This window comes from Camelina sativa, chromosome 18, assembly GCF_030686135.1.
Source record: "Camelina sativa cultivar CO46 ecotype springtype chromosome 18, ASM3068613v1".
Lineage (NCBI taxonomy): Eukaryota > Viridiplantae > Streptophyta > Magnoliopsida > Brassicales > Brassicaceae > Camelina > Camelina sativa.
The window spans coordinates 16,540,723-16,566,725 of NC_141897.1; the positions used below are offsets into that span (position 1 = coordinate 16,540,723).

The following is a 26,003-nucleotide window of genomic DNA, read 5'->3' on the forward strand; positions in this document are numbered from 1 at the left end:
GCATCACAACTAATACCTCGTTTCCGTAAATTCGTTGTAATCGCCACACAACCTGAAAGAGCTTACCACAAAAAGTGGTGGAGCTTCGGTGGACATCTAATTTTCCACACAAAGGCTTGAAGAGGGACAATGGTTTAAAGTTTAGTTTCTAAAGTTTGAAAAATTAGTTATTCGAGTTAGAGTTTAAAGATTTGAGGTTAAGGGTTTAAAAAGTTTTGATGCCACCATAGCTAAGTACGGCTATGCAAAAACTCTACATCTCTACATTACTCCCCAAGGTTTGTTTAGTAATTTTCTTACTACTAGAGGAGTTGTAAACGAAAATAGGTATTTGTAAGGCTATCTGCTTAATTTTCATCTCAATTTCTTATTAAATAATTATAACGTATCAAGTTGAGTTCAAATCAAGTTATATTTGATATAGTAAGTGAAACTTGAGCAGAACATAGACAAGAAACGAACAGCGATTTTGGTTATACGTTCTTACGGTCTTATTGATCATAGCTTCTCTTTTAATTTGGCTACAAAGGTTTTCATTCAAGATTTATATTTTGGACTAGTTTCTCCAGTGCTTCTACTAACTTGTTGACATAACCGCTCATTAGTCCATGACAAAGCAGAGTCTCCTTCCACTTTGCGTGGTTCTTCCTCACCCGGTTCCCGAGCTTGTTGTCTTTGTCCATCACTGATCTGACCGCAACGCTGAAGCTTTCTTTTGGGAACAATCCTTCTTCTCTTTCCACTTCCACTGAGAGATCTAGTTCCTCAGTCAACAATCTTGTGTTGAGGATTTGATCAGGCAAATATGGAAGCAATACAATTTGGCAATCACTCACCAGAAACTCCCACATTGATCCAAACCAGCAATGGTTCACAAAGCAGCCTACCGATGGGTGAGCTAATATCAACGGTTGCTGCACCCATCCTCCCCTTACCACTCCACGCACCTTCACCCGCTCCTCAAACCCTTCTGGTAGCCCTTCTTGTACTGTCGATGATCCTCTTGGTGACTTTACCGCTACAAGAAATGGTAAACCTGTCAGCTCCATCCCTAAGCAGAGTTCTTGAAATTGATCCTTCTCCAAAATGATTTGGCTTCCTAGAGCACAAAACACAATTGAGCCGGGTTCAAACCTGTTCAGCCAAAGATTCCATCGATCTTCTAGTGGTATGATCTTGTTCGATTCAGGGAGGATTGGACCTGTCATGAGAACTTTTCTCTGAAATTGGCTCCCCAAGAAATCGCAAAATTTCTCTTCCACTTCTAGGCAAGTCCTTATCAAAATAACATCGCAGTTTGTAAGTCCCTTGGTGTTCGTTCGTAAATCGTATGTCCCTCTCCAAACGGATAAAAGAGGAATGACATGGCATTAGTTTCTTGACCGCGAAGCAACACCTTCGAAGAAGGATATCCTGGTGGAAGAACATCTAAGTTATCTGGTCGAAGACCAGGGACAAGTAAGGTAGATGCAGATGCCGCAAAAAATGCTATGAAATACACACTCTTGGCTCCATTCTTTTTAGATATTTCAGTAACCCACTGAGCGAAATTGAAAAATATCATATCCGGTTTCCCAACACGAACCGCAACTTCAACCTGATCACGTGTCCGGTTCATAGCCGAGGCTACTGAACTTGTTAACGAGGTCGGGATATCCGAGGTTGTAATAGGTTACGACCCCCTGTGGCTTGTATGAAGAGAAAGCTGATGACTAAGGTAAGGAAAGCTAGAGTTGGGAAGAGACTTAGTTTGAAACAAAGTCTTTACTTATCAAGAACAATGTGATGTCGTTTTATATGTATCGTTTATTTGGAGTCTGTATTTAAGAAGGAACCTTGGTTTAGGGTTGGGGATATCAAATGAATAATTAACAAAACAGTTCTTAACCTCTATTTTTCTTCTTCTCTCTGCCTCTAATCTCTTCTCTATATCTTCCTCTCCGCCATTAACGACGCAATACCTCTCTCTCATTATTTCTGGTTACATTTTTATTCTGATAAGCTTCAAAGCTTATCAGGTTGTCTCAGCATCAATAAGGAGACCATCCACATGAGAGATATTAAGAGGGTGAAAGACGATATTGTCTGGGAACAGTTGAGATGTTCAAGTTGCTTCTGAGCTTTCTTAGGCAGCAAGAATGTAATCCTATGACCTTTCTCTGCTAGTTTGGTAGCAAGATGCGGGAAGGGAATCATATGTCCAAAGGCGAACCAAGGGAACATGAAAGTATGAAACTTTGGCTCCATTTCTGTTTCTTTTCTACTTTTTCTCTTCCAAGTTATCGAAATGTGATAGTTGGAAAACCAAAAAATTTCAAGCCTTCCAAGAGAGATATATACAATAATGAAAGTATTTTTTTTTTGTTTATTTTCAATTTTGGTGCGATGAAGCGTTGATCGCTTAACTAGTTCGGGATAGATTTTGTGAGGCTAAAGAGTAAACACCAATATAATTATGAGAAAATTAAATGAAAGGTAGTTCCGAGTGTCAGAAGTAGCGTTGTATCTTTTTCAACATTTCAGTGTCAAAGGCAATAATATGTGAAACGTGCCTTAATAGACAATAGAGCTCCCCGTGGCCACAATAACAGTAATAATATATGAGAAATATCCATTTCTTTTTTGTCGGTGGTTAGATTAGAAATATGCATTTTCCCGAAGGTTATTGGAGAGATGATTTCTAAATCCATATAAAATTGTAAATTTTAGAAATCAAAACACATGGATTTTGAAATAACATGTTTTATCCTTGGATTTGAATCATTCTATTTTACACTTTCAAATCCATTCAAATCCATTTAAAACATAATGTAGATTTTGAAATCCAAAAACAAATCATTAAATGAATAACATGGGATTTTAACAAGTATTTGTAAATCATAGAACCAATAACACATAATTTTGATAAGTATTTTAAAATCAATGATTGAATAACACGTGATTTTTGTTTGGATATCCAAATCCATTAAAATCATAGAACCAATAACCCCCTTAGTATTTATGGGACTAATTCCGTCGAAAGATATATGTTTAGTCATTAGTGATATACTAGATTATGACTCGCGGTATATCGCAGGCAAGTTTTTACATAATTTTTTTTGTTAATGTATTATTTCAATACTAATTTTGCTAATGTACTCTTCTGTTAATTTAGTCATTTAGTATATAATTCGTGGTATACCGCACAAAATTTTTTGTTTAATACAATCTTAATAAAATCAGTTTGATTCGACATATTTTATATTGGTGTTATTAAAATTGTAAAATAAGGATTTAACCCGTATTGTAGTATCATATTAATGATATTTTATTTTTTAGTATTATCAATTCAATCATGTAATGTCATATAACCCGTCGTGTAATATAACTCGTTTGTGTTATTTTGAAATTTTAATATATTTAAATACTCATAAGTTTAAACTTTTTATTAAGTTTAATTAGATATATCAGTTATAAATTATAAACTTTTTAAAATTCTATATTTTATAATATAACATAAATTTACTATATATGTATGTTGAACACACACTTTTATATTAATTTAGTAATATATGTTCGTTTAATAAAATTAAAATCACAATATATGCAGAAAAAATACACATTTTTATTAACTTTATGTATTATATGATGATTCACTACATTTAGATTTTAAAATCAAAAAGAGATAATAGAAGAATAATTTTTTTTAATATATAATAAATCTTCTAAATATCTATATTAATTATAGAATATTATATATCTGGATATTTAAAATTTTAATTCTGTTTGGTTATAAGAATAGTAGAGAAAGTTAACTAAACTTGTTTGGATAAACATTAAATGATATTAAAGATAAAAAATTTCTAAAAAGTATTTTTGAGCAAAAACTGCTACAAAAATACTACTATACATATTGTTGGAGGTTTTATCTGTTATACAAAAAGCACATTTCGTTTCTCTTCATCTATGCTTTGATCTATGTTCTGTGATCAGAGCCGTTCCACAATATATTGGGACCAGTTGCCCAAAACAATATTAAGACCGATCGATTTTTAGTGGACCAAAGAATTTATTTTTTGATAAAACTGGTGGTGTAAAGGGTCGACCACGATATGTCAGGAACATTTTTGTTGACATTTACAGTAGTTTAAGGGCTGATAAAATACATATACGTTTCCTGGCCGCAAGCAAACATGCTTCGGTATTAGTGTATTACGTGGGTTTAGGTGAACCAATATCAACAATGCCAGTGAGAAACGACGATGTGAATTAATAATTAAACATAGCAATGCAAGTGGGAAACGACCATGTGAAATTATACATATTTGTTTTAGGTATGCGGAAATATAGCTTCAAATGTCCATGCAAACCAAGTTTCTTTAAACAGTGTTTTATTCATGTTCTTTCTCTTCTAGACTATTTTCTGTAATGCTTCACCCAAATGTGGAATAAACACTATTTAGCAGTCATTCACTAGATTCAACTTTTATTAGAGTATATAGTCGGTTTACATTGGTTTAATCTCTTGTATAGTTTGGTTAGCATAGTGGTTTAGTTTCACTTGTATTTAATCTTAATTTATATCTCACTTGAATGAAGAAATTATCTTTTCCGAGATTCTGTTTCATCTCTCTCAATCTTGTTCATGGGAAAGTTGATAACTTTGGATTCAAGATTTTAAAATTCAATTTATCACCATATTGGTATAACTGTTCAACGTGTTCATGACTAAGATTAACAAAGTAGGCCTATTGATGGATGAGCAAATATCAATGGTTCACAAAGCAGACCTAATCGACCTTTACCTGCTCTTTCAACCCTTAAGTAATTACCGCTACAATCATACAACAGAGGTTAAACCTGTAAGCTCTGTCCCTATGCAGAGTTCTTAAAGTTTATCCTTGTCGAGGGTGAGTACGTTTTCTAGTGAATGATGTATATCACACTCTGGCACTGAGGGGTTCAAATGGAATTGACAATCGACATAGTTGCACTTGTATCATAAGTTCATAATGTTTGAACTTTTGTACAGGAAAAATAGAAATAAGCTGTTTAGTTTATTTATAGAGACTTATCATTTTTTTTTCCGTTATAAAAACTTGTTCCAAGATTTACTAGAGGATTGTTACTAGAAATTATTTTTTGGCACTAGCATATCTTGGTCATGAAAGTAAACTCGCATTCTTGTTTTTTCTATAGAAAAAGACAAACTTTGACCAAAGAGAAATCTATTATTACAACTCTTTTTTTTGTGGTAATGATCTATTATTACAACTTTGTGAAAAATATAAAACACTATTAACGACATCATGGCGTCGTTTCTTTATTTCCTTATTTGTGACACCTGCTACGTACTTTCTTTATGATGAAATTAGTTCATTCGAGATTTGGATCGTTGACTAGATTCTGCATGGTTTCGATAAATTTATCAGTGTAACCGGTTAGTAATCCAGGACTAACCAAAATCTCCTTTATTCTGGCGTGGTTCTTCCTCACTCGATTCCCCACCTCGCTATCTTTGTCCATCACCGAGGTGATTGCAACACTTAAGCTCTCCTTGGAGAACCATCCTGTTTTTTCTCTTTGCACTTCCACCGAAACCTCGAGTTCCTCAGACATCAATCTCGTGTTGAGAACTTGATCAGACAAATATGGAAGCAAGACTATTTGGCAATCACTCACTAGAGCCTCCCACATTGACCCTAAACCACAATGACTCACAAAGCAGCCTATTGATGGATGAGCCAATATCAATGGTTGCTGTACCCATTCTCCCCAGACTACTCCACGATTCTTCACTCTTTCCTCGAACCCTACCGGTAACGCTTCTTGTATTGTTTTTGCACCTTCTGGTGGCCTGACCGCTACAAGAAATGGTAAACCAGTGAGCTCCATTCCTAAACAGAGTTCTTGGAATTGATCCTTCTCGAGACTGATTTGACTTCCCAATGCACAATATATTACCGATCCCGGTTCGAACCGACTCAGCTAGTGACTCCATCTATCTTCAAGTGTTTTACTGTTGTCTGGCTCTGGAAGCATTGGACCTGTCAAAAGAACCTTCCTCTGGTACTGAATCTCGATATAGTCACAGAACTTACCTTCCACTTCGTTGCAAGTCCTAATTGAGATGAAATCACAATTCATAAGACCTGTGGTTAACCGGTGATACAACAACTCGTAGTAGATGGAAAAGGTCAACAAGGCGTGAGCAGCGTGCTCACGGTACAACACTTTCGATGAAGGATAACCCGGTGGAGGCACTCCAAATTCACTACCTGGGACAAGTTCATGAGCCAAGGAGACAGCCCCTGCCACAAAGTACATCACACTCTTGACTCTATGTTCTTTCGCTATTTTCGGAATCCAAGGAGAAAAATCGAAAAATATCACGTCTGGTCTCAAAGCGCGAACGGCTGCTTCAACCTGATCGCGTGTGAGATCTATGGCTGCGGTCAGAAACTTCTCCAACGAGAGTGGGACATCCGAGGCGGTCTCGGCGCCAGCAGGGAGGCCATCAACATGAGGAATAGTAATAGTGTGAAAGACGATGCTGTCTGGGAACAGATTGTGATGTTCCAATCGTTTCTGAGTTTTCTTAGGCAGCAAGAAAGTGACTTTATGACCATTCTCAGCTAACTTGTTGGCTAGATGCAAGAACGGAATCATATGACCAAAAGCGAACCACGGGAGCATAAAAGCGTGAAACTTTTCACCCATTTTTCTTTCCTAAATTGTCGAGATAAGCAGAACACCAAAGAAAAAAATAAAAAGATTTCAAAGAGAGCCAAAAGAATAAATTTTTTGTTGCGTTTCAACTTTCAAATGCTATGCTTTTTTTTTTGTTTTCTGTTTCTTTTTTTGCTATAGAATTTATGCGATTGAGATAACCCTATATATATTTATTAGAAAACTCCGATCAAGATTTTCTTTTTGTCAATTTTCTTTTATTTTTAGTGCGATATATGAAGCGTCGGTCCCTTTACTAGTTCGGGATAGAATACGTGAGGCCGGGTAAAGATTGAAAATGAAAGGTAGTTCCGAGTGTCAGAAGTTGCGTTGTATATTTTTCAACGTTTCAGTGTCAAAGGCAATAATATGTGTAGTTAAACAAAAGGCAATAATGTGTGAAAGTGAAACGTGCCTCAATAGACAGTAGAGTAGAGCTCCCCGTGGCCACAACTAATAACAGCAATAATAATGAGTATATGACAAAATTGTATAGCCGCTTATAGATAAATCCATTTAGTTTTGTCGGCCGTCAGATGGAAATAGGCATTTTCCCCGTCTAATTCAGAGAATAATTAGTCTATATATAGCATTTTACTAAAAAAGTCGTTGTCAACGTTTATTAAAATCTCATTTCTGCCTCACTGACTTCTAGCTTTATCAAATGTCTCCTTCCTTGTGCGCAGTGTGTAGAGATAAATTTAATTAAATGTTTCGTTAAATTTGATTAATGGTGGGACTAATCAAAAGATTTATATGTTTAGACATTAGTGAAATATCTCTTCATATATGCAGCTATGCTTTGATATATGTACTGTGTGATCAGAGCCGTTCCACAATATATTGGGGCCAGAAGCCCAAAACTATATTAAGACCGATTTTTCGTGGATCAAAGGAAAAAAAAATTAATAAAACTGGTGATAAAATACATATACGTTTCCGGGCAGCAAGCTTTAGTATTTAGGTATTAGTGTATTACGTAGGTTTAGGCGAACCAATATCAACAATGCAAGTGAGAAACGACGATTTGAATTATACATAACAATGCATGTGAGAAACGACGATTTGAATTATACATAACAATGCATGTGAGAAACGACCATGTGGAATTATACATATTTGGTTTACGTATGCGGAATATATAGAGTGTAGAAACTGAAATTTGAGAGATTAGAGCTTCAAAAGTCCATGCATATTAGTCATTTTGGCAAACCAAGTTTCTTTAAAAAGTGTTTTATTCATGTTCTTTCTCTTCTAGACTAGTTTCTATAGTGCTTCTATAAACTTATTGACATAACCATTCATTAGCCCAGTACTAACCAGAGACTCTTTCCATTTGGCGTGGTTTCTCCTCACTAGGTTGCCAAGCTCACTGTCTTTATCCATCACAGACCTAATCGAACCGCTCAAACTCTCCTTCGAAAACCATCCTGTTTCCTCTCTTTTCACCTCAACGGAGACCTCGAGTTCCTCGCTCATCAATCTAGTGTTAAATATTTGTTCACCTAAATGTGGAATGAACACTATTTGGCAGTCATTCACTAGACCCTCCCACATTGAACCAAAACCGCAATGACTCACAAAGCAGCCTATTGATGGATGAGCCAATATCAATGGTTGCTGCACCCATCCTCCCCAAACCACTCCACGCCCCTTAACCCTCTCTTCGAACCCGTTTGGTAAGGCTTCTTGGATTGTCGAGGAGCCTTTTGGTGGCTTTACCGCTACAAGAAATGGTAAACCTGTCAGCTCCATTCCTAAACAGAGTTCTTGGAATTGATCCTTTTCAAGAATGATTTGGCTGCCCAATGCACAATATACTACTGATCCTGGTTCAAACCGGCTCAACCAGTGCCTCCACTGATCTTCAAGTGGTTTACTATTGTCTGGCTCAGGAAGCATTGGACCGGTCAAGAGAACCTTTCTTTGAAATTGGCTTTGGATGAAATCGCAGAATTTTCCTTCCATCTCTCGGCAAGTCCTTATAGAGATGACATCGCAGTTTGTAAGTCCTATCATGATTCGTTCGTAAAACGTAGTATTATCTCCAAACGGATGTGAGAGGAAGGAGAAGCAGTTCGTTTCTTGTCCCCGAAGCAACACCTTAGACGAAGGATAACCAGGGGGAGGAACAGCCAAATCATCTGGACTACGACCAGGGATAAACGAGATAGCTACACATGCTGCGGATATTGTTATAAAGTTCACACTCTTGGATCCGTACTCTCTAGCTATTTCCGGAATCCAGTGAGCAAAATCGAAGAAAATAAGATCCGGTTTACCTATAGAAACCGCTTCTTCGACCTGACGGCGTGTCCGATCCATAGCCGAGGCGAGAAAACTCCCTGAAGAGATCGGTATATCCGAGGTTGTCTCGGCGCCAGCAGGGAGGCCATCTACGGATGGGATGGTAAGAGTGTGAAAGAAAATGCAGTCTGGGAAGAGATTGAGAGATTCAAGTTGCTTCAGCGCTTTCTTGGGAAGCAAGAAAGTGATTTTGTGCCCTTTCTCAGATAGTTTGTTAGCCAGATGCAAAAATGCAGTCATGTGACCAAAACCGAACCATGGGAACATAAAAGCATGAAACATTGACCCTATGGGAACGTAAAAGTGATTTTTTTTTCTTCTAATCTTGTTCTTGTGCTTCTGTTTATGATAATTCAGTTACAGATGACCTGAAGTTTAGGAGAGAGTACTGGTATGAATTGAATGATTCAAGTTTGTTACGAATATTCCTAATCTTTAGTTTTGATTAATAATCAATTTAAGTTGTTTATAATCTATAGTTTCCTTTTGGTATTTAATTTACGAAAATTATTCCCTAATCTATGTTATAGTTAAAAAAGGTTACTAGCAAATAAATAAAAATACCATTATTTAGTTTCCGGAAGCTAATATTCCCTAATCCCTAATCTTACGAAAATTGCAAAGATCGTGACACTCAAGGTAATGCTGACCTCTAGCATATTTATAAATTCTATAATTACCATGTCTTGTGTGAAAAGCATGCAGATTAGGGTTAATCATAGAACGACGCAAATTCAATCAAACCCACACCAAATCCATTTATTAAAAAACATAGTATATAACGAAATTAATTCATGACTTCACAAGGTCAATCAAACTCTGTTCAAACTTATCGATATAACCATCAGCAAAACCAGACTCAGCCAAAACACATTTCCACTTGTCATGATTCTTCCTCACTTTCTCACCGACCTCACTACCTTCCTCCATCACACTCTTCACAGCATTCTCGAGGCTCCGCCGCGAGAACCACCCATTCTCTTCCCTCTCCACCTCAACCGCCACCTCCATCTCCTCCGTCATCAGCCTCGCGTTCAATATCTGTTCTCCGTGCTGCGGAACCAAAACGATCTGACAATCACTCATCAAAGACTCCCACATCGGACCAAACCCGCAGTGGCTAACAAAACAACCCACTGAAGGATGGTCTAACACCAACGGTTGCTGAATCCAACCTCCGAACACAATGCCACGTCCTTGAACCCTCTCCTCGAATCCTTCCGGTAACGCTTCCTCGACGGTTGATACACCCGTAGGAGGCTTAATTGCAATCAGAAACGGTAAACCGGTTGATTCTAGCCCTAAAAAGAGTTCTTGAAACTGATCTATCTTGTCTACAACGGGTTGGCTACCGAAAGCGCAGAACACAACCGAACCAGGGTTGAATTTGGCTAGCCACTCCACCCATCGAGACTCTAAAAGGTGATGATTAGGTTTGGTTCCAGGGAGTACCGGTCCGGTCAGGTAAACCGGTTTGTTGTATTGGCTACTGATGTAATCGCAGAATTTGCCTTCCGTCTCACGACAAGTCCTTATAGCTATCGCGTCGCAGTTTCTCATCGTGGTAACTTTCACGTCAAAGAAACAAGCAGTCCCCTCGCGCTTCTTCCACATGAAGTTTAGGGTTTTTGCTTCATGCGCTCGCAAGACTACTTTCGAAGACGGGTAACCTAGAGGCGTCTTAGCTAACTCCTCCCCTGACATTTCATTCCCGTCAATGACTTTACGCTCAGCGGCAGGGACAAGAGACAGCGCGATTGCCGCAGCACTCACAATGTTGAAGCAAACGGTTTTAGCACCCACTGGTTTAGCAACTTCCGGTATCCAATCGGCAGTATCGAAGAAAACCAAGTCCGGCTTGATTGTATGGAAAATGGTCTCGACCTCTGGCCGGGTTTGGTTCATTGCAACTCTAAGCAAATAAGTCAAGAAGTAGGGGACGTCGGAGTTCGTTTCCGCACCGGGAGGGAGCCCTTTGACCTGAGGGATGGAGATGGTGTGGAAAGTGATGAGATTCGGGTACAGATTAAGAGGTTCGAGCTGGGTTAGTGCTTTCTTGGGAAGCAAGAAAACAATCTTGTGACCTTTCTCTGCGAGCTTGTTGGAGAGGTGGAGAAAAGGAGTCATATGACCAAAGGCTAGCCATGGATACATCACAATGCTCATGCTTGACGAACCATTTGATCCAAAAGCACCCATATTCTTCTTTGGGTTCTGTCTTGTACTATTCTTTGATTACCGGAAATATTGTTTGATAGTCTTTTTCCTTCTTTTGTTTGATTTCTGAGATGTGTCTTTTGGAAGTATAAAAAGGCACAGACCCGTTAAACGGATTGGTGAGTGTGGCTCGTGATGAATAGTGTGTCGCTATTTGGGGAACCAAATGACCGGGCAAGTGCAACCTCCCGTGTAAGTGCAACTGTGCAACACGTGATGGTATCGTAACATGCATCAACAAAAAGTGTAATAGACAAAACCGGACATCATGTGGTCAGTCATGGGCCTGCATGAATCAGCCACCAATTATTGATAGATCATATTTAAAATTCGTTACCTTTACTAATCCCACAGTCAACATTCAGAACTTGAGTTACATTTGCAAAGTATAAGGGCATCTTTATCGGTCATGCAGTGTATGAGTATCTAAAAAACATTAATTTAATAGTTTTCTAATAAATGTATTATCTGTTTAAGTTTTAAATAATAAAAAATGAAATGATCCAATCCCATAATGACAAGTGGCTTGACACTCATTTCTATAGTATCTTAAATCTCTGGGCAGAGATACTATATCTATACTGTTTCTACATTTTTAAGTATTTTTTAATTTTTTTAATATACAGATCCTTGATAAAAGATGTGGGATGAATTTGGTCTAACACTTAAGATATTTTAAACGGACGATTAATTCTAAGAGTGTACCTCTTGGAATAAATTTAACGTTTTCTTTCCTCGTATTAACCATATAAAATAGTTTGTTTGTAATGATACTCAAACCATCCCAATTAAACAATCGACTCTTTTTTTAAAAAAAAACATAAACATAAAATATCACAAGCAGCGCATTTGACATAGTCGAGGATATAACAGAGGCCAATATTATCACTGCAGTGGTAAATGAGTATAGCTCATACGACATGCTTGGGACTTAATCAGCTTTCACAGTTCCCTCATACGACCTGCAGTCCGCTGCAGGTATGTTTCTTTCACTCTTAATCTCTATTGCAAACTTTCCAGTTAGTCTTGTGGTATGATTTATTTGCATCTTATTTAGTGTCATGATGTGATATATGTGATTATGTGATATATCATAAAGAATCTTGGTATCTTCATATTTATATGCTTCATCGAGTATTTGTATATAAATTTACAAGCATGTTTTCATGTTGTCTCCAGGTACTAGGCATGCTTTGCGGTGCTGTCAGCGTTGTTTTTCCTCTCCTTGTAATGTGGTTTACCAAGTCATCAACTTCATCAAAGACAAATTTGGTCTTCCTGCTATTGTGTGCATTGCACTGGGTGGTTTAGGAGCTGGAATTATTGCTCTCAAGTACCCTGGAATTTTGTATTGGGGGTTTACAAATGTTGAGGAAATCCTGCATACTGGAAAGTGGAAAGAGTGCTTCAGCTCCTGGAATTTGGTTATTAGCTTAGTTAGCCGCAGCCAAAGTTGTGGCTGCAAATAAACAGTGACCACTCATTTCTCTGAAGGATTTTTCAAGAATTCGCCTTTAATTACTTGCAATTGCACCTTTCTTCTTCTTCTTCTTCTTTCCTCGCAACACCATAAAAATTACAGCTTTCTTCTTCTTCTTCTGGTTCGTGTAATAAGCCTATCATGTCTATAACATCTTTACTAACTCTAACAAAATATGAGATATTCTAGTAAGATTTAAATCTATCCCAACTAACGACGAATTAATCTATCATAACTAACAGTATCTCTACTACATTTTATAAGTCTACCGTTACATTTTATTAAATTTGTCAGATAAATCTATTATCTATATAAGTATACCAAAACAATCTATTAATATTTTAAGTCTGTCAATTATATCTATTGCAACAGTTAATAAGTGTACTAAAAATATTTGCTGTACCAATAAAGTCTATCTATAAACTTGCCCAATTACTAAGTCTATCATCAAACACAATTAATCTACTAATTTAATCTACCGAGAACATATATCTACCTAATTAATCTATCTTTCTAAAAAGTCTATCATCACTACAACTAAACCTACTAATTTAATCTACCGTACACCTACAGTCTGCCAACTAACTATACTAACTTTCTCTATCATGTTTATGTACCCGATTTGTATACCATCAAACCAACAATAGACTTTTTTCCACTTCCCAATATTTTTTTTTGTAATGGCATTTTCTGTAATTGCATTTTTTCTCAACACTAGTATTAAGGGTACAAAGGGTACACAAGTTATTATAGTAATTACCAATAATTTTGTACTACTCTAGTAATAAAGAAACAATTTAGTAATATTATAGTAACTCTCCCTAAAGAAATAAAAGAAAAATGAAATAAAAGAGAAATTATTATTTTAGACAATATGCTACACAAATTAAAGAATAAGTTGAACATATTGTAATGTATAATATCAAATTACATTTTATGTAAATACAAATAGAAATAAAATAATATATGTCATAGAGAGTTAATTGAAAAATATACTAAAAATAATAAAGCAAAAATGACACATGTTGTAAGAAGAGAGTGTCAAATGACAACTTAATAGAGGAAAAGAAAATTCATTATTTTGGACAATATACTATACAATTTTAAAAATATAAATTAAACATCTTATAATGTATAATATCAAATTATTTTTTCTTAAATATAAATATAAATATAAATAAGATAATGTATGTCATATAAAGTTAATTGAAAAATACACTAAAAATATTAAAGAGACCAAAATAACACATGTTGCAAGAAAAGAGTGCCAAATGACAATTTTTTAGAACTTGTCCAAAGAGAACATTATTTTATTATATAAGACTAGAGATAAACTTAGAGAAATAGTAAGATTTATTACTATATGCTTCTCTTGTACATAACTCTTATTTATAGTGGGAGGAGGCAAATACAAGTATAGAGAGGATGGTAACAAGTGGTGAACAAGTATTACATGCATTCCATTAGAGGGGACTATTGTTGTGATGGATTGAATGAGGGGGGACACTTGTTGTGATTGATTGCATGAGGGAGGACACTTGTTGTGATGGATACTCACACTAATTTTATAACATATGTAAACTTTTTATCTTTGTTTTACAAAATGGAAAATTTATAAATCAATAATTGGCACAAAATTATCTTCCATTTTCATATTAAAGAAATACAAGAGATTTTAGGAGTGGATTATTCAATTAAGGAATTTGGGGTATTCAGTTGAGGCATTTTAAGGAAGAGATTTTAGGAGTGGTTTCTCTTATTATATATATTGCATCGAAAACACAAAAATATACAAGCTATTCTTCTACTTATTATAAATTTTTTATCAAGATGAACTACAGCAGAGATCCATTAGATCGGGCTATGATCATATCAAAGAAGTTATCAAAAACCGATGTTGTTGGTAATGTGGTATTACCGAAAGCAGAAGTGAAGTCTGTCCTCACGAGGATGAAAATAAATGTTTTGCAAAACGGTGTTCAAGTGGAAAAAAATATTACAGATGAAGATTTGCTAAGCGGTGTTCAAGTGAAAGTCCATGACCTAATGAAATTCAAATTGTACACGGTTACTTTGAAAGTCACAGAGATTGATAACCCTAGATATTATTTTGGGTCTGGTTGGAGTGATATGAAGCATTCGTTAGATCTCAAAGAAGGCCATGTTCTGAAGCTCTACTGGGATCAATATGAACAGGAATTCATTGTTCTCAATTTTCAGTACAATGTATTGCAAATAATGATTCCAGTGTAGCTTGCTTGCATCAAATGACAATTTCTTAGAGCTTGCCAAAAAAAGAACCTTACTATATTATATAAGATATTTCCAAAATTCATAAATTTTCCCTATTCCAAATGTGAACTTGTTGGTTGTTAGTTTTATTTTCTATAATAATAACATAATTTAAAATTTCTGGCTTTATCTCACAACTTTAATCTTTAATTTAAAAACTCTATATATATTACGGCTATGTTGCCTTGACGAGCAGTGATAAAAAAGTAGGATCTTATTCTGTAGAGTAGATCCTATTCAAGCAAGGTCGCGACCAAAAAAAAAAGAAACTCTACCAAGCTTATACGTACAATTACAAAAAACTAATGAGGTATATTTGCAAACGAAATTCTTTAAAAATAAAATAATAAACATCATAGTTAAGATGGGAATTAATTGCTCGTTGAATCCTATTTATCTATTCGTGGGTGATATTTTGTACTCAAGGTAATGAAAATGTCTTCGTTAAATCCATGACTGACTTTTTTTAGTTTTTACAAGACTTGCTTAATAATGGTTCTTAGACTTAGACGTTTTAATAGTTGTTAGTTATGTTTCTTGGACGTTAACAAAAGATTTTTAAAAGAGAAAACAAACCAAAAGACCCTAATTTTAATTGTATTAACGCTAGAGAGCTTCTTCAGTTACATGTTGGGCACTCTATTGTCGCAAGAAGCTGACATAAAATTTAAAATTGTAGGGTTATTGTAAAAGAGACAATATTTTTTAATTTAAATCTATTCGACTTCAATGTCTCACTCTCACATGTCTACTCATACAGTTCATCCGATGTGGGATGCTTTTTTGAGATAAATTGTAATATTAAATCTAACGTTCCTGGTAATATACACACTGCGCTAGAGAAATTACAGTTAAAAATATAAAAAATTAAAACTAGAGATTTGATGGAGGGTTTATTTGAAAAAAAAATCTTTTCCAAAAATAGGCATATACCGCTTAAATGCAGAAAAGACATGGTATTATTCTTTAGTAAAAGGCAAAAGAGTAGTTCGCTTTGCGTTCAGTGCACGGCTCCATATACTATCATTGCAACATGCAAGCTACCCTGGAATCATTACTTGCATCACATTGTACTGAATATTGAGAACACTGAATTTCTGTTCTAATTGATCTCAGTGGAGTTTCAGAACATGGCCTTCTTCGAGATCTAACGAATGCTTCATATCATTCCAAGCAGACCCGAAATAATATCTAGGGTTATCAGTCTTCGTGACTTTCAGAGTAACCGTGTTACAAATCGTTTTCCATTAGGTCATGAACTTTAACTTGAACACCGCTTTGCAAATCTTCAGCTGTAACATTTTTTTCCACTTGAACACCATTTTGCAAAACATTTTTTTCATCCTCGTGAGGAAAAACATCACTTCTGCTTTCAATAATACCACATTACCAACAACGTTGATCTTTGATAACTCCTTTGTTATGATCATAGCCGGATCTAATGGATCTCCGTTGTAATTCATCTTGATAATTTTTTTTTTATAATAAGTAGAAGAATAGCTTGTATATTTTTGTATTTTCGATGCAATATATATAATAAGAGAAACCACTCTTCAAATCTTTTCCTTAAAATGCGGGGAGGTATTGGTTTAAGATTTTGAAAGAATTTTAATGACTTTAAAAGTTAGGTAAAATATGTTGTTATTCAATCAAGACTTTTAAAAACTCTTAAAAAATTTGGTGTTATTGGTTGTGGATTTGTAAAAAGTTATCTAAAATCTTGATAAATCTAGTGTTATTGGATTAAGAGTTTTATAAAGTCATTAAAAGTTTTATGTTATTCAAGTAAAACAAAAGAATATTGGATTGTTAATGAATTCAAATTTTATGTTATTGGTTTAGGATTTTATATCATTTCCTTCATAACAAAAGTCATGAAAACTCTTTCATCAAATGGAAAGATTTTACAAGATTAGAAAAAACAAATCATCAAGATTTTAAAAAACTTCCTAAACAATCTCTTAGAATCCTTCATTTTTAACTTTCAATTTTCTATGATTCTAACAATCAGCAAGAACATAAAGTCATTAAAATTCTTTCTAAATCCTAAACCAATACCTCCCCTTTAATTGAATACATTACTCTTAAATTCTTTAAGTGAATAAGTCACTCCTAAAAACTCTTGTATTTCTTTAATATGGAAATGGAAGAAAATTTTGTGCCAATTATTGATTTATAAATTTTTCATTTTGTAAAACAGAGATAAAAAGTTTACATGCAAATTATTGATCTAGATAATTTCCATTTTGTAACTTGAGAAGAAAGCTTTATGGAAATTACGCAACATGAAAATTTTAATTCTCATTTATTTTGAGTTTCGACCAATCTACTTTATATACATCTCGCTGTATTATTTATGTATATACCAAATCTGTGTAAAATGGAAAACATTAATTATTCCTTATCTGCATTGAGAGAAAGCTCCGATAGGTCAAAAGAATTTACAATAAAATTTAACTAGCACAAAATAAACCAACTCAAATGTATAACGTTTTATCTAGACTGTTTATACGAGTGGTGCCAAATTTTGCAGAAGGACCATGTACAGAGAAACAAATTTGGTTTTTGCATCGTAGGTTATGCTTTGGAATGTTTTTAAAGACTTTCTTCCCTATCAGTATTTGATACATATATTGATTGTATCTATTGAAACATTGAAATGTGAAACTTGCATCTTTGCTAAAAGTCATAGAGCTACATTTTCACAAAACCCATCAAAGAGATACTATATTTTCAATTCTCTTGTTCATTCGGCTGTTTGGGGGTCCTGCTCCTACTACTAACTAGTACTATTGGTTTTAGATGGTTTTTCCTTTCTAATTATTGATGATTGTACCAGAAGAGTCTTAATTACCGAAGCAATAATCATCTGATATTATTAAATCAATGCTTTTAAAACGTTTCACACTATGGTTCAAAAGCTCAAACACAATTTAATACACAATAATATTGCAGCTTTTAAATTGGTTATATATACGAGTCAAATGGGGATTTTTTTTCATTCAATTTAACTAAAATGCTGAAGTCAATGGAGTATATAAACTTTGCTGTTGTGATATATAAACGTTACAGCATTTAGTCCTTGAATACACCTTAAAAACTACAATGTTAACAGTCAACATGGTAAATTCTATCTGTAAACCGTTCCATGTCTTTTGTAATTTCAAAAGTTGACATAGCGGAAAAATCTTAAAATGTAACTCTTGTAATAAATAATAATAAGTTAGTATACATTCAACTTGAGTTACTCTATAATTTTGTTTGTTTCTTTTGATAACCAAACCATCACAATCAAACAATTCACTCTTAAAACAAAAAAAACAGTAAGTGCAATGGAAGCTAGGAATCCAAAGGTTAGCTAGCCTAGTTCCAGGCCATACGTACCTTAATTACATTATATTCTTGGTATATTGTGTTGATTCTTGCAAAATCGTGGTATATGAAGAAGAAAAAGTTAAGGAGATTCAGGAACAGGGTCGGTCCTGACCTAAAGCCAATGAAGCGAAGGCTTTAGGCGCCAAATATTACATAGATTTTAGGGGCATCATATAAAGAAAACTTCCTTTAGTGTAGTGACTTTTATTTTTAATTTTTAGTGTCATGTAAGGGGTTCAAACCAGCCCCACATTTATATTTTTCCTATTTTTATTTTAATTCATAATATTTTGTTCTATCTAAATTTCTTAATATTGTTTTATTACATAATATAAAGATTATATGGTTAAAAATAGCAATTGAACTAGTTTACAAGTTAATTTGTTACGGATGTCATCGTAATCCATAGACTAACTTGCGATCAAGTGTAAATAATTTATTACAAGTTAAAATGTTCATGCACTTAGACTAATTTCTATTTTAATATTCGAGTAGATTTATTCTCTACTAACTATTTTCTATTTGATGATGTGTTGTTTTGTTGATTGCTTGTGGTTTTGGGGTATAATTTGATATTGCCATCTTTAGTAAACGTAGATGGTTAACTAATTATACTAAAATATTAAAGTGTTTTATGTGTTTTCCTCTGTTCTTTCTCTATTTTTCATTAAAATAGAATCATCTCATTTTTTTTTTTGGAAAAAATAGTTGAGTTAAGGGGCACCATTTTTTTGTGTGCTTTAGGCGTCATACACCTACGGGCCGGCACTGTCCAGGAAGGTGAGATTCGACTGGCTCAATGGTTGTCAAGAGTCTGCTTCATGTTTCCTTATTGCTATCTGCTATAGATAGTCGAGTTTCACCTTCCGGGATCTTCCTAATTCATTTTTCATCATCCCATCGCCTTCACTCAACGCTCAGCTGAGGCCACAACCAATGCAGCCGCTATAACAGATTGTAGATTGCTTCATCGACATTAATGCCTTATTTCTTTAACAGGTTAGCGTTGATATTTTTCTAGTGCGTATAACACAGAGGTTACAGTACAAACTTCTTTTTTTTAATTATAATCATCACAAGAATATCGGTTATTCCAATTTTATATATGTATTGTCAATTTGTCATCATCTTCTTCTACAATAGTATATGAACTTTATCATCAAACTACGATCACAGCTCTATATAATACTCTAGCTTTAATAAACTGGCTTTTAACTCTCTTTTATTTTATTTTCTTTTATTTGTTTCTATAGTAGTAAAGTAGCATATTTAACTGCTGTGTGCTTCTAGTACGCGACAATTGTCATTCATGCATGAAATCGAATTCAATTGTATACGGTCGGTTCTTTTTCCCATACTTAGACCACCGATTCATCTTTACCAACCACGAAGATCCAACGGTTAGAGATGGGACTATAATATGGGTGTTAATTTGTTAAATTCAGAAAAGTGGGTGTAAAAATATAAATTTTTGTTAACTTTTTTGATAGACCGTAAAGTAAACACTATTTATATATTTCCATAAACAGCAAAGAAGTTTCCAAAAGGAGACGAAGATAGTAACGGCGTTGGGAAGCTATGACGGCGATTCCAAACGTCGGCGATATTGAATCTTCGGCTTCGCTTGGTCAAGAGGCGGCAATGGAGACCGTCACCGTTAAAGGTGGCCATACCGGAAGCGGAGGAGGCTCGTCTGACGACGACGTCGTTTCACCAACCAAAGAAGAGGCTGATGCCGTTAACTTAACCGACTCGTCGTCGTCAGTTAGTTTTTCAAAATTGCACGAGATAGGTCTAACAACGCCGTTTCTGAGAAAGACGTTTGAGATCGTCGATGACAAAGTAACAGACCCGGTTGTATCATGGAACCCGACCCGTAAAAGCTTCATCATCTGGGATTCTTACGAGTTCTCAGAGAATCTCCTTCCTAAATACTTCAAGCACAAGAACTTCTCCAGTTTCGTCCGCCAGCTCAACACCTACGTAAGGACAAAACGAGTTTTTTAATTTGTGTTTTACTTTTTAGCTATGTTTCTTGAGTCGCAAGCTTTTTAAATTAAAGCTAGGGTTTTGTAGGGGTTTAAGAAGGTAGATTCAGATAGGTGGGAGTTTGCTAACGAAGGGTTTCAAGGAGGTAAGAAACATTTGCTTAAGAACATCAAGAGGAGGAGAAGCAAAAGTAATTGTAACAAGGAAGCGAGCACCACGGGGTTGAAGAAGACAGAGACAGAGGCTGCGTCACTGAAGGAGGATCAGAACTGTCCAATAAGATTGGAGGTGTTGAAGTTGAAACAACAACAGGAAGAGTCTCAAGATCAAATGGTCACTGTGCAAGAGAAGATACACGGAGTCGAAACAGAACAAAGACATATGCTAAGCTTCTTTGCAAAGTTGGCCAAAGATCAAAGATTTGTTGAGAGGCTGGTGAGGAAGAGGAAAATGAAACAACAGAGAGATCTCGAAGCAACTGAATTCGTGAAGAAGTTGAAGTTGCTTCACGATCAAGAAACTCAAAATAACTTGGTGGATGTGGAAAGTCAGCTGATAATTAGAGAATTTATGGCCATGGCTGCAAAAACGCAACCAGATCATGAGTCTGACATTTCCATGAACAATAATCAAAGTGGGAGTACGAGATGTCAGCTTAACACAGAGGACCTACTTGTTGACGTTGGTTCAATGGGTGGAAAGAAGATTGATGTAGATGTAAATGGGAGAATCGGGTAAAACAAAAAATATAAAAGGACTAGTACAGAGTTGTCTGGATTATACTGTTAGCTCTTGTAAAAAGTGTAGCTCTTTATTCCATTAACACTTGATCGCGTTTTGAATAATGGTTGATTTTATAGTGTGTATAGCCTTCTAGTTTACAACTTTACATATTTTAAGAGTTTCTTTGTTCCAATGAGTCATGGAAGATATTGGCATGGTATGGCTGGTTCTTTTAATTCTAGGTTTTTATGATCTACAAGGTTTTAAATATAAAAGTTCATAAATCACACTCTTGTCTTTATGTAAAAGCAAAAAGTAAATTAAGTTTCGGGCAACACAATAAAGAGGAGAAAAAAAAACCTGTCAGACCACCATGCGACCACCACTGCAAGGTAGAACCGAACCGAGTAACGATCCTCTATAGCATCAGATTTGATTATTACATTATTTTGCAATTTGATTATAATTAAAACAAACTAAAGAATATCTTATAATATATATATATATATATATATATATATATATATATAATAATAATAATAATAATAATAATAATAAACTATGGTTCTCTTTTGACAAGTTCTAAGAAATTGCTATTTAGCACTTTTTTTTTGACATGTATCATTTTTTCTTTAATATTTTTTAGTGTATTTTTTTGCAATTAACTTTATATAATATGTATTATCTTATTTATCTTTATATTTAAGATAAAATTTAATTTGATATTATACATTATAAAGATGTTGAATTTTTTCTTTAATTTGTGTAGCATTTTGTCCAATAATGATTTTCTCTTTTATTTTTTTACTTTTAATTTCTTTTATTTCTTTACTTTAATGATTTTCTCTTTTATTTCAGAATCCTCCGTTTCTCCACCGCCTATTCCTCCATCACGTAATCTCAAGATGAAGACATTGAGAAATCCCACAACCTTGTCCTAGACAAAGATTCAAACCTTTCTCTCTCCGTCACCAACACAAACAGCTTAAAGGTTAAAAACAGTAGACAATGTTATAATAAAAAATTGTTTGGCAACAATGAATTGATGAAAAGGTGGAAATATAAATCAAACGTTGCAAATATACATGTAGACATAGTTAGTACTCTTTTGTAACGTAACACAAAACTATTGCAGATTATGGGAAATTATTTTGTAACGTATATGTATATTATACTATATATATTGTATTTATAGTTGACTAATTCTTATAGGCGTCTTTTAATTTTGCTTGTTGTCTTTTGTAACCTATACACAAAGCTTAATGCATATTGTGTAGAACTCGATATATAATTTATGTTATTTAAATTTAATTTTATGAAAAAAATGGATTATGTTGAAGCACAATATTGCAACCACGGGGTTGAAGAAGACAGAGAGGTCGAGGTTGAGTCATTGAAGGAGGATCAGAACAAAGACATATGCTAAGCGTCTTTGTAAAGTTGGCCAAAGATCAAAGATTTGTTACGAGGCTGGTGAGGAAGAGGAAAATGAAACAAAAGAGAGAACTCGAAGCTGCTGAGTTCGTGAAGAAGTTGAAGTTGCTTCAGCATCAAGAAACTCAAGACAACTTGGTGATAATTATAGAATTTATGGCCATGGCTGCAACATAACCCGATCCCGAGTCTGACATTTCGATAAACAACCTTGTAGTATAGCAATAGAGAACTTGTAGAGCAAAACTTGTATGTAGAGAAACTTGTACAGAGAAAAACTTTCAAGCTTTTAGTTGTAGTATGTATAGCAATAGAGAAAGTACAAATTTTCAAGCTTTGTCCTGAACTGTCCGAATCCGTAGCTCTTTGTTGTATGGGTTCATGTGTATGCATATGAAAAGGGACTTGTACAGAGTCTGGATTAGTGTTAGCTCTTGTAAAATGTGTAGCACTTGATTGCGGTTTAGAGATAATGGTTGATTTTCTTGTGTGTATAGGTTTGGTATGGCTGGTTATTTCTAGGTTTCTATCATCTTCAAATTTCAGGTTTAAATACCAAAATTACAAATCACACTCTAGTCTTTCTGAAAACTTGGATCATATAAACTGCTGAACAGAATTGAAACGTCGGAATGACAAAAAGGACCATACACAGAAGAAAATATATTAAGTTAGGGGCAACACAAGAAGCAAAAAAAAAAAAAAAAGGAAACCTGTCAGACCACTGTGCGACCACCCCGGCAAGGTAGAACCGAGCCGAGTAACGATCCTCTACAGCACCAGACACGTCCGAAGACTGCCGTAGCCATCAATCACGCTCTGGACGCACGGCCATGGTTCATCAACCAGGGTTAAGGGCCTGTCTCCTTAGAAATCAAGGAAACAGAGGTGCGGCCTATACGATAGATCCTGTTCAAGTAAGGTCGTGAGCAATGTTGCTTTGTGGCCATATATAAATAACTGAGTTTCTTCATCACTTTCTCGATGTGGGATCCAAACACTAATCAGAAAAACAATAACGGGCTACTTTAACCAAAGAAATCTACTAATCTAGACCTATTTCATTTTAAATAAAGTTCATTAATGATTTTATTATATACCAACCACACTAAAGAAAAATAGAAAGAATGGATTATATACTAACACTTGAGTTATTTTATGTGTTAAGTGTAACACTTCCATGATAAGTTTCAAATGGTTGGTATATGAATGCTTTTCATTTGGTTTTTGTATGGGTAGAATTGGGACTTTTATCTGGTAGTTGTGTCTTGGCTAATTCTATGACGAAACAAATATGTCCACTTTACTTTGCTGTTAGCAAAAAGAAAAAATGCAACAGATTTAAGTCATTGAATAAATTAACTGCTCAGTAAAACGTAAAAAGTCCAATAGAAATTTATTTGGATTAATTGTTTAAAAACCTACAGCTTGAGTTACTGATATCAGTTTGCGAAAGTGTAAACAGTTCCACTTCCATGTTTTAATTCAAAGTTTGTCATACATAACAAATGAGTCAACGCATATGAAAATGTAACTCTCTCGAAATAAATTTACCGTATAAGTTTAGATTGAGTTACTCTATAAATTGTTTGTTTCTTCCGATCACCAAACCATCTCAATCAAGCAAATCATTCTCCTCTACAGAAAAAAAAAAGAAAAGAAACCATGGAAGGTAAGATGCAAACTCTTCTCTCCACGATTCTTCTAATTGTAACTTTAGTGAAGCCGGGGCTAGCTGATCAACTCCCTACCATTCCTGGCTTTTCACCTCCTGGTTCCCCAATTGATCTTGCAAAATGTTGGTCATCACTCCTCAACATTCAAGGTTGCGAAACCGAAATATTCAAATCTCTTTAACCGGTAAGTTTGAAAACGTTGGACGGACATGCTGCAAGGCGTTTACCGATGCAAAGTGTTGGCCAAAAATGTTTCCATTGAATCCTTTCTTCCCTCCTCTTCTTAAGGATGGTTGCTCTCGCATCAACGCAGCTGCTCCCGCACTTGCAATATCACAAAATGCTGGTCATCACTCTCTAGTGTCGAAGTTTGTGTAGCTGAGATATTCAAATCAGTATTCACAGGAAAGTCTGGTGATGTTGGACATATGTGTTGCAAAGCGTTTTCGGACGTAGATTCAAAGTGTTGGCCACATATGTTTCCGCTAAATCCCTTCTTCCCTCCTCTTCTCAAAGATAGTTGCTCTCGCATCGAAGCAGCTGCTCCTACACATAAGTGATGAAGTAGCTATGTTTTTTTATATCAGAATGCATAATTAAATTAGGCTAATTATAGCTTTTAGTTCCAATAGTCAAGAAGAGTTTCTTTATTCTGATTACCAGCCAGAGCTTATTATAGATCTTCTTCACATGTTATGGGTTATTCAACGTTTCGTTATCTACAATATATAACAAACAGAATCAAGTTTGGCCTAATGGCATTCTTTATTCTTATCTTTTCAATTATGGACGTCTTGTTTGCTCTATTCTCAATGAGGGATAATCTTGATTCTTGAAATAGCTTCTGCAACATCTAACAAAGAAATCAAGATGATTCCTAATTAACGCAAAGTGATAGTATTTTGTTGGTTCTCTAGACTTCTAGGTTGATGAGGTTTATTACTCAACCTTTTTCCAAGATGATCATATGGCTTGGAACAACAAAAACAAAACAAACCCATAAATGTGAAAAATACCTAAGACGGTGGATGCAAATTTACAATGAGAACAATTAGAATCGCACAAGATACTGTTAGCCTAACTTTCCTAGTAACTAAAAACTGCGGTTTTTTCACAACCATTAGTAATAAATATAGGATTAAAAGATACTGAAATTTGTAAACGAAAGACGTGATGGAAGTTTATTTGTACATAAACCTTGCTAGATATCTTTATTTCAGTTTTTTGTTTTTTTTGCTATGAATTCATTTGTTAGAGGTGGTGACTGATCCGAGATTGACGAAGTTTCTTGCTATACAATCAACCTATGGGTTCATTCATAAATGGAACAAAGATAAATCGACATGAAAATACAATTGAACATCTCTCTGACGGACAGGTCACATGTAATCGAATAGCTTCTGTTCGCTATTTAGACACGCCCAAGTAACAAAGGAAAAAAAAAATATAGGGGAATGAAAAAGGAACCTGTCAGACCGCCGTGCGACCACCCCGGCAAGGTAGAACCGAGCCAAGTAACGATCCTCTACAGCACCGGATGCGTCAGAAGACAGATCGTGGCCGTTAATCACGCTCTAATCGCACGGTCATGGTTCATCAACCAGGGTTAAGGGCCTGTCTCCTTAGAAATCAAGGAAACAGAGGTACGAGCCTATAGAACAGATCCTGTTCAAGTAAGGTCGTGACCATTGGTACTTCCTCGCCATATATAAACAAGAATCATTCTCCCTAATTCACCGATGTGGGATAAAAACATCAGCAAGTAAAAGCAACTAAAACTAGGCCTAATTATAAACAAAGCC

The 26,003-nt window shown here is 35.1% G+C and overlaps 3 protein-coding genes, 3 non-coding genes and 6 pseudogenes across 8 annotated transcripts; 3 read left to right on the forward strand and 9 right to left on the reverse strand.

Annotated features, from left to right (window-relative positions):
• Positions 1 to 467: 467 nt before the first annotated feature.
• On the reverse strand, positions 468 to 2,261 carry LOC104763441 (UDP-glycosyltransferase 79B6-like; annotated as a pseudogene).
• A 2,929-nt stretch (positions 2,262 to 5,190) lies between these two features.
• On the reverse strand, positions 5,191 to 6,853 carry LOC104763442 (UDP-glycosyltransferase 79B9 pseudogene; annotated as a pseudogene). Its single transcript, XR_015588465.1, has one exon. The product of XR_015588465.1 is annotated as a UDP-glycosyltransferase 79B9 pseudogene (transcript).
• Positions 5,356 to 5,874, reverse strand: LOC104761429 (UDP-glycosyltransferase 79B9 pseudogene; annotated as a pseudogene).
• Positions 6,854 to 7,852: 999 nt separating the features above from the next.
• LOC109130573 (UDP-glycosyltransferase 79B6) lies at positions 7,853 to 9,328 on the reverse strand. Its single transcript, XM_087499994.1, has one exon. It carries the CDS (start codon positions 9,295 to 9,297, stop codon positions 7,975 to 7,977), a length of 1,323 nt encoding a protein of 440 aa, XP_087356120.1. The 5' UTR covers positions 9,298 to 9,328; the 3' UTR covers positions 7,853 to 7,974.
• A 420-nt stretch (positions 9,329 to 9,748) lies between these two features.
• Positions 9,749 to 11,295, reverse strand: LOC104761430 (anthocyanidin 3-O-glucoside 2'''-O-xylosyltransferase pseudogene; annotated as a pseudogene). The gene has a single exon (XR_015588514.1). The product of XR_015588514.1 is annotated as an anthocyanidin 3-O-glucoside 2'''-O-xylosyltransferase pseudogene (transcript).
• Positions 11,296 to 14,509: 3,214 nt separating this feature from the next.
• LOC104761431 (B3 domain-containing protein At5g54067-like) lies at positions 14,510 to 15,121 on the forward strand. Its single transcript, XM_010484510.2, has one exon. It carries the CDS (start codon positions 14,543 to 14,545, stop codon positions 14,963 to 14,965), a length of 423 nt encoding a protein of 140 aa, XP_010482812.1. The 5' UTR covers positions 14,510 to 14,542; the 3' UTR covers positions 14,966 to 15,121.
• A 775-nt stretch (positions 15,122 to 15,896) lies between these two features.
• LOC147922983 (U5 spliceosomal RNA) lies at positions 15,897 to 16,017 on the reverse strand. The gene has a single exon (XR_015589812.1). It is a non-coding gene; the product is annotated as a U5 spliceosomal RNA (small nuclear RNA).
• A 27-nt stretch (positions 16,018 to 16,044) lies between these two features.
• LOC104763443 (B3 domain-containing protein At5g54067 pseudogene) lies at positions 16,045 to 16,467 on the reverse strand (annotated as a pseudogene).
• A 3,435-nt stretch (positions 16,468 to 19,902) lies between these two features.
• LOC104761432 (heat stress transcription factor A-9-like) lies at positions 19,903 to 21,232 on the forward strand. The gene is made up of 2 exons (XM_010484511.3): positions 19,903 to 20,362; positions 20,456 to 21,232. The coding sequence occupies exons 1-2, from the start codon at positions 19,958 to 19,960 to the stop codon at positions 21,104 to 21,106; spliced, it is 1,056 nt and encodes a 351-aa protein (XP_010482813.1). The 5' UTR covers positions 19,903 to 19,957; the 3' UTR covers positions 21,107 to 21,232.
• A 2,003-nt stretch (positions 21,233 to 23,235) lies between these two features.
• LOC147922984 (small nucleolar RNA U3) lies at positions 23,236 to 23,452 on the reverse strand. Its single transcript, XR_015589825.1, has one exon. It is a non-coding gene; the product is annotated as a small nucleolar RNA U3 (small nucleolar RNA).
• Positions 23,453 to 24,076: 624 nt separating this feature from the next.
• Positions 24,077 to 24,761, forward strand: LOC109130561 (uncharacterized; annotated as a pseudogene).
• A 904-nt stretch (positions 24,762 to 25,665) lies between these two features.
• LOC147922985 (small nucleolar RNA U3) lies at positions 25,666 to 25,884 on the reverse strand. The gene has a single exon (XR_015589818.1). It is a non-coding gene; the product is annotated as a small nucleolar RNA U3 (small nucleolar RNA).
• Between the last annotated feature and the right edge of the window lie 119 nt (positions 25,885 to 26,003).